The following is a 13,590-nucleotide window of genomic DNA, read 5'->3' on the forward strand; positions in this document are numbered from 1 at the left end:
CTGCCACTTATTCAGGATATATTCTGGTTTCATGGACTAGTGTATTTGATCTAAATAAGCCTCATCAAAGCATGATCTGCTAGAGAATGTGGCAAACGAGGAGGTAATGCATACCTTGCAACAAGGCAGTGGATATTTTCAAATTGTTATAGTTTGGTAAAAGTGTAACTGCACATGACCATGTAGGCATGACAGTAAATCTTACTTCTAGGCAATATTGATATGTGCCAGTACATAGCTATCGGGTTGCAAAGGGAGTCAGATTTGAGTCCTGAAAATATAATGCCTATTCTCCTGTCTGGAGTTGTTGTTCCAGGAAGGGTAGGTCTATTGAGTATAATTTTGCAATAACACTGCCCTTATTGGTTCCTTACGATCATGTTTCTGTCCCCCTCTCTTTGTAGAGAAAACCCTATTGAATTTGATGCTTCCCTAGGTTTCTGTGTTTGTGTGTTGAGGAGGAGAGGAGTGGTCAGTGCTTGAGTTAGTTACCTTGCAGGTATCAGTAGGTAGTTACCTTGGCACAGAGAGGGATCAAAGAGAATTTAGGCTGGGATACTTTGGATACTTGAGCAATTTTTGGTTGCTCTCCATGCTTCCTTGTGTGTGTCAAACACCAATGAGATGCTACAGTACCATCGTGATATCACGGTGCTGATTTTGATCTTGTGCCGACGTTTCCAGATGTTGTCGCCTACCATGGCCATTTGAACAGGGTTTGGCAATTTTTTTACATAAAAATTAGTTAGTCTTTAAGGTGCCACCAGACTCCTTGTTGTTTTTACATAAACAGTTTTTCATCAGAAAATAACACATTGTCGAAATCAAAACTTTTCGTGAAACCATACCAGTTTTGGAAAAAACTTGAACCAAGCAGGATTCTCAGGTCCGGTATGGGATTTCTGGTGAGAGAGAGGAGCCAGTGGGTAGGGCATGCACCTGGGATGTGGGAGACTGAGAGCAGACACTTGAACCTGGTCCTCCCACATTTCAGGTGAGTGCCCTACGGACCAGATTGTGTTGGCTGTTCTGGGATGAGGGCTCTCTCTTGCTCTCTTTTTTGGAGGGGATGGGTGAGGGGTAAAATTTTGTAAAAGTCTTGGTTTCATCCCAGTGCAATGTGGGAATTTTTTTTTTTTCTTCAAACCTTGAAAATTTTCATGGGATGGGAAAACTGTTTTCTGTCAGGATCTGATAGCCGTGCCTCTGCATATCTTTTTGAAGCTGACGGCTGTGCTTGATGATCTGGTCAAAATGCATGCTCAAATCTACCTGTATATCTTCAGATGGGAGCAGGACTCTTAGAGTGATGTGAAAAAGGACAGAGAGAAGAAACCAGGAGCCTTGGAGACCGAGAGGATCTTTTATATAATAAAATTATTGAGAATGTGAACTTGACCTCTGGCTTTTTTTGCCCTTTTCTTAGGGTGACTGTGTTATTACAGTACGGCTGACGGAAGAAGCTGAACTTGAAGATGATGTAGTTTTTTACTTGGTGTTTACTGGCTCCGCTGTCCAACACTGCACAAGCACTAGAAAAATTAATCATGGGACATTGGAGACCATTGCTCCTGGTAAGCTTGCTTTGCAAAACACAGCCTAAAACAATTTGTGAAAACGGATGCATTGAAGTTTATTTAAACCTCATGTAATGTTGAGAATATTATTTTCCCCTACTTGCACAAACTTTTAGAATAAAAAAATATGTATCTGGAATGATCATTTTAAACCAGGCTTTGACTGGATGGTTTTTTAAAAAATGATCCAGAGGCAAACAGAGGTTTATAGTGGAATCGCATCAGTACGGTAGCATAGTTATTTAATGCATAACTGTTACGCTGTACAAAAGAAAACACAAAGTTTTGCTTATGCATGTTAAGACTTTGAGTAAAGGCCAGATGGAAGAGGACACAGTTGCCTTTACAGATTACAAATGTCTAGAAATGCCATTTGTTCAAGGGGATTTGCAGCGCAGTAAGGAACTGGCTGCATTTAGGTTGCTAGGGTTGAGTTGAACAGAGGCTCATTAATGTAGCCACAGATACAGGCTTCCTCCTTTCCTGGGGGGTGCTCCACCCCAGGCCCTGCTCCCACTCTACCCCTTCCCCCAAGGCCCCACCCCCACCCCGCCTCTTCCTGCCCCGAGTGTGCCCCCTCCCACTAGCCCCCTCCCCCCCCCCAGCGCCTCCTGCATGCTGCGGAACAGCTGATCGTGGCAGGCGGGAGCCACTGAGAGGGACGGGGAGGAACTGATCAGCAGGGCTGCCAGTGGGCGGGAGGCACTGGGGGTGGGATGGGGAGGAGCTGGCTGCCGGTGGATGCTAAGCATCCGCTATTTTTTTTTCATGGGTACTCTAGCCCCGGGGAACCCATAGCATCGGCTCCTATGAATGTAGCCGTATTGAAACAAGCCCCTGCCTTAAACCTAAAACACCTTCATGCACTTAAACCCAGTGCCATAGTTTCTGAAGTTGTTGCAGGGTGTGATCTCTCTCCAATAAATGTGCTTGGTCCTTGGTGACTTTCCCACTCCTGTGGTATATAGTGCTCAGGAAGAGTCATTCTTGGAGTCTCTTTGGCCCAGGCTTCATGCAATTAAAGAAGGGCAGCAATTTCCTTCAGTGGCTTCAACACCCTGGGAATGAAAATTTTCCAGATGGCATTTTGTACTATTAACCTTTTATCCTGACTGTTGCTATACAGCGCATTGATATGAGTGTGAGGAAAAAACAGTCTATTATTTTCAACTATATACAACAGTATAGCTTATGTAATTTAGTGTATTTCCTGCTTTTTATCTATGTGGCAGGTAATGTTATAGGAGAGATGCATGTTCAATGGAATTTGCCAATGACAGCGTGCTTCTGTATGTTGCTGTGGTCTCTTTGTTTCCTCCTGGTAAATGTAGTGATTAAAGCAAAGTTGGTCATATTATTCACTCTGTACAGTCTCTGTTTGCACTGTCAGGGTAATTAAAGTTACTTGGAAAGAGCAATCTAGTACGATTACTGATTACTGGAACCCAGTGCAGTCAGTGAGATTGATTCATTTTCTCATGGAAGCGATACAGAACTGGTAACTCTTAGACTGTGTTTGGGTTGTGTGTACAAGGCATACAGTAATTCTGTGACAGTATTGGGTGCCGGGACCTCATCTCTCTTGGGACCCAAATAGCAGAATTGCCCAGAAGGGAACTGAAATGATTGTGTTCCGTTTCAGCTTGAAAAGGAGCCAGAATACCTCACAGGATTTCATTACAAAAGCAATCCATTTCTATTGTTGTTATCCTAACATCCCTGTATGCAACAAAGGACACCACTTGAGCTTCTGTTTGACTTTAATGATTGTATCTGCAGTGGTGCTGGATGGCAGTTACCTCTAGTAACTTGGGTTTAGTATGTGTATTTCATGTTGGAAGATACTGTCACAGAAGGGAGGACTTCAGTATTGGACCAGTCTTTGGTGAGGGGTGGTGGTGAGGGAAGGTGAAGAGAGAGTCTTTTTTATCATACTTGTATCCAGAAAAAAATCTATTTAGCTAGTATTGTTCCTTGGTTCAGTCTCTCTTACTGAAGATGGATTTCAGAGGGTTAGTCTGTATCAGCAAAAACAATGAGGAGTCCTTGTGGCACCTTAGAGACTAGCAAATTTATTTGAGCATAAGCTTTTGTGGGCTATAACCCACTTCATGAAAACTTATGCCCAAATAAATGTGTTAGTCTTTAAGGTGCCACAAGGGCTCCTCGTTATTTTTATTGAAGATGCTGATTCTAGTAGGAGAATGATCTCTCTTAGCTCAGCTTCTCCTCCTGCTGGACTCCACAGTGAATCTGCAATCATGTGCTTACCTTTTGTATTCAGCCAGTTACCTTGGAAATGGTTATGATGACTCATAGCCAAGTATTATTTGACCTCGCTGGAGGATTAACTATGAGCAAGAGGCAGTGTGTGGGAGACCAGCCCTTGTTGAAACATCATAGCCGGGGTAATTAACAAGTCCTTCATGATTACACAAATTAAGAAAACCATAAGCAAAGTGAATGACTTTTGGCCAATCATCACATAATAGAACTAGGAGTGCAGGTTCTCTGTGTAGCATACAAGGTAGGGTGACCAGACGTTCAGATATTATTGGGACTGCCCCCATATTATATAACATAAGCCCGAGACTGAGAAGTTGTTGGCTTGTTTGGGTTTTTTTGTGTAGGGGTGGGGCAGGGAAGAAGGAGGTTTAAAGATAAAAGTTTTTAAACTCCTTTAAACCTAATATGCAAAAGAAACATTGCCATTTTGTTTCCGAACTTTTTCTGGCAGTTCTGGTTTGAAAACATACCAGCGTTCTGCTAGTACATGCGAACCAAAAAGGGGAACTGACCAGGCAAGGTTCTGCTGTCTAAGCTAAAGAAAATGTTTAAAACAAACTCCCATAAAGGGAGAGCATTTGATTAGACTGAGCAACATAAGGTAGCATTAGGCAAATAATTTTTTGAACACATGACTTTAACCCTTTCAGTTCTCATTATACATAAAAATATTCCATAGTCTGAATGTCTTACTTTAAACAAAAGTTGTTAAGGGCAGAGTCCAAAGCCTGCTACATTTCATCTTACTATGAATAATCTGCTCTTTTACTGTGTGTTTTCACTGTTGGTCATATGATAACTAATCTTTAAAAGAAATCTTTTGACTATTCAAATACAAGCTTTTACTTCTATACATGACAAAACTGAAGAAAGGATTTAAATTTATAACCAGAGGTTGAAGATAGGGCAAGATTGTTATTTACAGAGGGATCATTTTTAATTGAAATATTAGATTCTGAATAGACTATATTACTGGGCTGAATTGTACATCAAATTAGATCATCAACTGTGATGTCTTGCAAATATTCAGGACTTGACAATCCTACTCCCCCAATGACACAGTGGAAATAGCCAATAACCCAGTAAAATTATCATACAAATTTGTAAGCAGAAATGGATCAGGCTTCATTTTCCTGTGGGTCATTTCACGCGTCATGGGTTCATAAAAGGAATAGCTTAGTGTTTGGACCATGAAAACCCACAGTCTCCTTTAAACACATACACATGTTCATATGTGTAGTACAGTTTTGGAATGTATTACAGTGAGACTTCTGAGGGTTTTTTGTTTTAGAGTTTGTTGGTGGGTTAGGTCTGAAGTGTTGAATACCGGAAATGGCAGTTTGTTAAAAGCACCTGATTATAAAATTGTTCCATCTTGCATTCCCATTGCTAGTTAGTGTTGGGGAAGGCAGGGTGGGCCAGAACTGGAGTGGGTTTCGTTCTAAAGTAATGATCACCTCAGCCAAGAAGGGGAACAAAAGTGGGAAAATCACTGTCTAGATTTGTACCAGGAATGTTGCATAATTAACAGAATGTCACTTGTCTCTCTATTGGGTGGTGGTCATTAGGATTGTTTTTATACAAGCTCTGTTTCCTTTGCTTACTGCTGCGAAGGAGATTAGTAAGAATTTGCACTTCTGCAAACTTATTGATTTTGAGATGCTTAGGAGAGGTCACCCCATATTTTACCTTTTGATCTGTGTGCATGTATATAAAATGTTTATTACTCCATTGGATTACAAACCACATCCAATTGGCAGAGATGGGATGTGCCTATGCCTAAAACACAAAATCTGTAACAAAGAATAATTGAAGAGAGAGCACATTTTCAACACAAACACCTTTTATATGCTAGAATAAATTTAACAGGGTCTGTCCTCTTCCTCTCCCATTGCCAAAGCAGGATAGTTCCCATGTTCCAAGATTAAACTCTGTCTCAGAGTCAATATCATACTTGGGCCATTATAATTATCACTTAGTTTACAATCTGAAGGCCTTTAGGTTGGAAAAAGGGGTAAACAGTGAGGTGGCAAAATTTGCAGATAACTCAAGATAGTTAAGTCCCGGGCAAACTGCGAAGAGCTACAAAAGGATCTTTCATAACTGGGTGACTGGGCAAAAAAAAGGGCAGATGAAATTCAGTGTTGATAAATGCACATTGGAAAACATAATCCCAACTATACATATAAAATGACGGGGTTTAAATTAGCTGTTACCACTCAAGAAAGAAGCCTTGGAGTCATTGTGGATAGTTCTCTGAAAATATCCACTCAATGTGTAGCGACAGTCATAAAAGCAAACAGAATGTTGGGAATCATTAAGAAAGGGATAGATAATAAGGCAGAAAATATCATATTGCCTCTATATAAATCCATGGTACGCCCACGTCTTGAAAACTGTGTGCAGATGTGGTCACCCCATCTCAAAAAAGATATATTGGAATTGGAAAAGGTTCAGAAAAGGGCAACAAAAATGATTAGGGGTATGGAATGGCTTCTGTATGAGGAGGGATTAAGACGACTGGGGCTTCTCAGCTTGGAAAAGAGACGACTAAGGGGGGATATGATTGAGGTCTATAAAATCATGACTGGTGCGGAGAATGTAAATAAGGAAGTGTTGTTATTTACTTCTTCTCATAATACAAGAACTAGGGGTCACCAAATGAAATTAATAGGCAGCAGGTTTAAAACAAATAAAAGGAAGTATTTCTTCTCACAATGCACGGTCAACCCGCGGAACTCTTTGCCAGAGGATGTTGTGAAGGGCAAGACTGTAACGGGGTTCAAAAAAGAACTAGATAAATTCATGGAGATTATGTCCATCAATGGCTTTTAGCCAGGATGGGCAGGGATGGTGTCCCTAGCCTCTATTTGCCAGAAGCTGGGAATGAGCGACGGGGAATGGATCACTTGATTACCTGTTCATTCCCTCTGGGGCACCTGACATTGGCCACCTTTGGAAGACCGGATACTGGGCTAGATGGACCTTTGGTCTGACCCCAGGATGGCCATTCTTATGTTCTTATGGCAATGCTCTTGCTGGTCCTTGCAGCTTCCACAACATGTTTCCTCAAATGTGCAACTCAGAAGCCTCCCAGTTATTTATAACTGTTAAAATAATAAGAACAGGAGTACTTGTGGCACCACAAGTACTCCTGTTCTTTTTGCGGATACAGACTAACACGGCTGCTACTCTGAAACCTGTTAAAATAATAATGACTAATAATGTGTACACCACTATGAAATTACCTGACATATATATAAGTTATTGCAGTGGGACCTTGTTTTGCCCGTTTGTTGACCATTTTCTATTTCACCTCTCAATTGACAGCCTTTTACTGACCTTCCTTTCTAAACTAGATACTAGGTGCCCTGACTGTTCTACAATTATTTGCTATTCGGAAGCTACAGGAGTAAAAGGAAGCATTATGATAATCCAATAGCAGATGGGAATCATAAAAGGGACTTGGCTTGTTATGTAGCCTGCATATCAGCAGAAACATTTACCAGGTCCCAGTAATGGAGGGTGCAAAAGAGCATAATATAGATTAAGGGTATGTCTACACTGCTGACAGCGCTTTAAAGTGGCTGTGTAGTCGCGGCTCCAGCGCTGGGAGAGAGCTCTCCCAGCACTGTAATAAACCTGAGGAATAGCTACAAGCTCTGGGACCGCACCAGCACTATCTACGCTGCCACTTTACAGTGCTGAAACGTGCATCACTCATGTTCCTCCCCGCCCCCCCACGCTCCTGAGCGAAGAACGTTTCAGCACTGTAAGTGGCAGTGTAGACTAGGTCTTAGTCCCTTATTGGAAGATTAGATGATTATTGCTGAAGCTCCCCTATTAGTGGAACAGAATTGTGGGTGGATCTAATGCTCCTATGAACTAAAGCAGAAGCTGAACCTGCGGACCCGGGAGGTAAACAAACCGGCCCGGCCCGCCAAGGGCTTTCCCTACACAAGCGGTGGCCTCAGTTTGAGAGCCACTGAACTAAAGAGTCATGAAAACTGTTCAGTTCATGATGTCTTACATGCTTTCAGCAGCATTTTTACCAACCTGCGGACACATTAAGTGGTATTATGCAGTTAAACCATTTTGTTAAACTGAACATTTATTTTGTTTGTGTTACTGCTTTCCTTTTGCTTTCTAAAATGAAGCATTTCACCAAACTGCTGGCTTTTTGTTTTCCTAGTTGAGCTCATATTTATAACCCATAATTTGAAATGTTTTCCTTTGTGCCAGAAGTAAATGCTGATGCTGCAGAGTAGTTGGAGCTTTACATCTTGTTTGGTACTTTGTGGTGATGTTTATTTATCTTAGGTTCTTATATAGTCTTCATTTCCATAGTATCTGAGAGCCCCACAAGTTTCAATGCATTTGTCCTCACAACACTCCTGTGAAATAGGAAAGTGCTCGCCGTTTTACAGATGGCGAACTGCATCACAGAGAGGCTAAGTGAGTTGCACAAAGTCACGCAGGAAGTTTGTGGTGGAACAGGAAATTGAACCTGAGTCTCCTAAGTCCCAGTTAGTGCCCATTGTGTAAGTTTGTGAGGTGGGGATTTACCCAATGGGCCTTGAACTGCTACGTGCAAGCTCATTTTAAGGGGGTTACATGATTTAACATTCCTATTAATCTGTCTGAGGCTTCATTTCTCTCTCTTTCCTTTTAACTGTAGTTTAGGAAGTTAGGACTTAAATGAGAATAGGAACAGGCCCTTAATTGTTCTGTTGCAGTAACACTAGTTGGCTGCAGGCAAACAAAACTTCACTCTTAACATACTGGTAGGGTAAGAAATGTCATATTGGTGAACCATGTCATTAAAACAATAAAGAAGGCGATTATATGCCATACCATTGACTCCATGTTCACTATAGTGTTTTATCATTTATCATTTTCAGAAGTTGTCCTGTGTGAAGTATCTAATTGATTGGGGTCTACTCCTGTAATGCTGAAGTCAATGGAAGTTTTGCACTGGTTTCAGTGGGAGCAGAATTAGGCTCTTAAGCATCATGTGTGTCTCTTTGTGGTGGTTGCCATTTGCCAAAAGTTACCATGCATTTGGGGTACCCAATTATTTCCTCTTATAATATTTCTGCATGGTTCCATAACTTTCAGAAAATGTTGACTTTTTAATGTTGTTCACTATATTTGTCCTTAATTATGTTCATATGGGGAGGTTCTGACTAAATTTTTTGTAATTCCTTTAATTTTAGGATTTTTTTCTACTTGACAGCTGCTGTTTAAAGTGAAATAAATTGCTATTAAATGAATATCTTCATTTAAAATATATACTTGATTTTGCATTTTTTTAAATGTATGTTCATGCTTATTCTCCTCCACCAATGAATATGTTTCCCACCTAGGAAACTACTGTTAATAGAAAAGGCTGCCCTCTCGACTTTATTAAATAATCTTTGTTCTGTAAGACCAAAAGAGTAAACAAGTTATGTAACAAATGATCACTTGGCAATAATAGTCATGTGGACTTGTTTTAAAATATTCTTAACAATGAAATCTCTACAAAGCTAAAATAGAGACAGATGATATAACCAAAAACAGTTATATACTGCAGCCTCTCTGGTATACTTTGGTGCATTATGCAGACTTATTAAAAGGAGATGAAGCCAGCTAAATGACATACGTCATAGGAAAAAACTGGTGAATACTGTATAGAGAGTATCTATGACAGCATGTTTGGAAGGTATATAGTGCCATAGATTTTATGACAACCCTACATTAACAAGCCACTGAGTGTGTATGGAAGAGGTGGAAAGATTTTGGCTAGGAAATAGATTTCAGTGTTGAAGGTTTAAAACTTTTAATGTGGCCTCTCTCCCTTGTTGTTGCAATATCTATTTATTTAAGCCTGTACTAAATCCATGTGTTGCAAACAGTGGGTATCTCATGTGCACACACTAAATCACACACAGGGTCCTTAAATTTCAAAAGCAGAGTGTTAAACTCCTTGAGCAAAAGAACTCCTTTATCTGTTAGCAGTACAGTAACTCCTCACTTAACGTTGTAGTTATGTTCCTGAAAAATGTGACTTTAAGTGAAACGATGTTAAGCGAATCCAATTTCCCCATAAGAATGAATGTAAATGGGGGGGATTAGGTTCCAGGGAAATTTTTTTTTGCCATACTGTACAGTACAGTACTATAGTTGGGAGGTGCCCCGCCTTATCCCACACAGGCACAGCCCACTGGCACTGGAGACAAGGAGGCAGACAAGGAGGCTGAAGGTGGTATAGGCTAGGACAAGCACATTGCGCAGCAGCAGTGGCAGCTTCCCCTACTCTGCAGTTCAAGTCACCGTGACAGAGTCATGACAGAGGATACAATTAGCACAGGAATCCTGAGTCACCTACTAAAGCAAACCTAGCATGCTCTTCCAATGTAACTTTAAATAGCTGCCGAGGCCAAAGAACCTATTGTTTGGTGTATTAAATATGAATCCTCAAAATAGGAGGCTTGGACAGGATTTCCACTTTCAGCTGGGTAGGAAGTGAAGTCATGTTTTAAGGCATTCATTGGCTTTGTTTAGCTACAACAATGTTTTGTCTCCATGTATGCTTTGTTTAATGATAAGGAGCCTGCAGGAAACGATACCACCCTTTTAAACACACCCTCAGTTCTAGTCAAGCACATTTATGGTACTGGTATAAATTAGACCCAACTTGGTTGTATATTGTAAGTTAATCATTAGCAGTTAACTCTTTGTAACTTCCAGGTTTCCATATTTTTTCTGTGTATTATCTCACAGGGTGTCTCCACAGAAAAAAAATAAAAGGCAGTTTTGTCAGTTTTCTTCAGTTCTGCGTGCATACGTGCAGGTGGACGAGAAGCCTGTGTTAATTTTAATTTTTTGTGTTTATATATCGTGCTGTTGCCTGAAGCAAATTCAGCTTCTAGCTAGGAGACTGTAATGTAGCACTACAGCTAGTATAAAACAAGGAGTAATGGTCTCAAGATGCAGTGCGGGAGGTTTAGGTTGGATATTAGGAAAAACTATTTCTCTAGGAGGGTGGTGAAGCACTGGAATGGGTTACCTAGGGAGGTGGTGGAATCTCCTTCCTTAGAGGTTTTTAAGGCCCGGCTTGACAAAGCCGTGGGTGGGATGATTTAGTTTTGGTTGGTCCTGCTTTGAGCTAGACTAGATGACCTCCTGAGGTCTCTTCTAACCCTAATCTTGTGTGATTCTATATAGACCAGACATGTCTTTTTAAAGTGCGGGGGATAAAGTTTTACCATTCTGACAATTCACCTGCATAAAGGAGTCGCAATAAAGACTCCATAGTTTACGTTGTAGGACTGTTTCCATTGTAAGCTCACTTTTGGCTTCACTTCCAATTTCTGTTTTAAACAAAAAAACCTCCTTTCTGCATACATTTTTTTCATGTTGAGTCCCTGCCCAGAGAAGCCGTTTTTTTAAAAAAAGCTGGAGGTTAATCAGAGAAGCCAATTTAGTTATGAGACTGAAAAATGGATGGCATTTCACTTTCTAAAAATGTTTTTAACGTTTGCCTGCTCCTGGGCAAACATTGGTTTCTTATCAGCGCTGACCATCTCTTAACACAGATTTTGGTATGGAATCTTGGGAAGAAATGTCCCAATCCACACTGAACTGAGGGAGGGCAGAGTTCAAGTTGTTAGGGTAGTTCGTGGATAGGTAAAGTTGATTAAATGTTTCTAGTCTCACTTTATATGCTCTTAATATTGTGGATTTTGTAATTTGCTTACAAAGAGAGGGCAATGTGTAGAAGTTTGCCATAGCTCAAATTCAGTCATACCCCATGTGCACCGATAAATAAAACTGCTTTTCAATCTGTTTATGTATTTATAATGTGCCCAATGTTGTGCTTGGAACCCCTCAAAAGAGAAGGCAGACCTTCTTGCTGCCCTGAGGAGCACACAGACTAAATCAATCCTAATTGAGACAGGGGAGAGAGAAATGTGAGAGGGACAATACGGTAACTCAGCAAGAACCATCGGATGGTCTGATGGAGTAATGCTTGGTGTATATGAGTTTTCACAGGGTTAAGGAGTGTGTTCATTGGCTAACGTCATGTGGATATTGTGTCACAAATGTGTGTTGATGGTTCTAAGTGGGAAAGGCTTTCCAAGCAGAGGAATAGCAGGGAGGAAAGCCCAAAAACGTTTGCGAAAGTAGTGGGCAAATGTGGTATGAAGGCTGGTGTCATTGGCAGAGCAGCTAAAATTCCTATTAGAATATTATTTGGTTTTATACAGTGGTCATGCGTAACGATTTATCGTTTGCCTTAGATCGTTGTTTCTCAACCCTTACGTCATGACTCCCCAGGGTGTCATGAAAGGCAATCCAGGGGTCACAAGACATTGAACATTTTACTACAATTAAATCCACTCTCTTCCACTCCCTGCCCAACCTTTCCCTTCAAGGACAAGTATTCTTGACCTCTTGAAACACACTCAAATTATATAGGCGTATTTGTTGTTGTTACTGATACTTTAATAAAGAAGTAAGAGTAAAAAGTAAATGGGAGTCGTGAAGTTTTTTGATTTGCAATAAGGAGTTGCTGTGGCTGATATTGCAATTTCCTGGAGATCTTACAGTATTAAGTTTATGTATCGTTGGGGTCAGGAATTGTATGTAATTCCATGGGGAAGGATGACCACAGGTCTTCCAGGAACTAAGATTAGGTTAATTGACTCAGGTTGTGATACCTCCAGAGAAGTTCCACCATCTAGAGAGGCATAAAGTAGTTCAAACTGGATTCTCCAGAGACCAACAGACAAAGGAAGGACTTCTGGATAAATAGTCTTAGTTTAAACTGTCGCAGGGCTACGTTTCACATCCAGCAAATGGTCAGAACCTTGTGTCCAAGGGGGACCTCAATCCTTCCTGGGAAGGGTTGGAAGGACTTTGACCTACTGAGGCCCTGTAAGACTGATGGATGACATCTGGTAAACGTCTAGAATGCATGTAGGATCTTTTTTTGTTTTTATATGTTTTCTTTGTATTACTTTCACCTTAAGAATAAATGTGCTTGCTTATAAGGGTCTGTGCATTAATTTATAACTGCTTTCAATTATGCTGTTCATAACCCATCAGAGAGAACCGAAGTGCAGATGTTAGCTTGTTTAGGAAGTCTCGTTTGCTGGGAATATCACAACGTAGTCTGAGAAAAACAACAGGCAGGAGGGGGAGAGATGCAGGTTTCTGCCCAAGAAAGGTAATGGCTGGCCTAAAAGTAGGTGCCAGTGATGGGCCATGGAGGAGGAATACAGGTACAGTTTTCCTGATCTGTGACAGTTGTCAACCTGAAAGGAGAGCCATATCTCTGCAAAATTGACATCTCACAGAGATCTGGCCTTCCTTCAATTGCTCATTATATTCAAAAGCCATATTGCATGCTTTTTGGCCATGTCACCAGGATCAAAACACCCCGGCACACTGTGCTCTCAAACTGTCCATTGATGAGCAAAGGGGTACATGCCCTGACCCTACCTGGCACTGCTCACTGGGCTACCCCAGTGATTCTTGGATTTGCAGTATTGACTCAGATTTGGGAACTTCAGTATACAATGCCTGGTGCGATGCCATTAGCTGTGGTCATTCTGGCTGGCACAATGGTCCTCAGTAGTCTATACATGCTGGATGTTGATGATGAACCTGAAAAGATTGAGAGAGACTGCTTTGAGATGGTGCCTCCAGGGCCGGCTCCAGCTTTTTTGCCGCCCCAAGT

General features: G+C 41.0%; 1 protein-coding gene across 10 annotated transcripts in view; it reads left to right on the forward strand.

The window, feature by feature from the left end:
* AKAP13 (A-kinase anchoring protein 13) overlaps window positions 1-13,590 on the forward strand; it is a 338,427-nt gene that overhangs the window by 123,422 nt on the left and 201,415 nt on the right. For all 10 annotated transcript variants that reach the window (XM_054041161.1, XM_054041152.1, XM_054041157.1 and 7 more), the window contains one exon: window positions 1,427-1,574. In XM_054041161.1, the coding sequence (XP_053897136.1) occupies window positions 1,427-1,574 (148 nt within the window). The remainder of the gene's footprint in view (window positions 1-1,426; window positions 1,575-13,590) is intronic.

Source organism: Malaclemys terrapin, chromosome 10, assembly GCF_027887155.1.
Source record: "Malaclemys terrapin pileata isolate rMalTer1 chromosome 10, rMalTer1.hap1, whole genome shotgun sequence".
In the NCBI taxonomy this organism is placed as follows: Eukaryota; Metazoa; Chordata; order Testudines; family Emydidae; genus Malaclemys; species Malaclemys terrapin.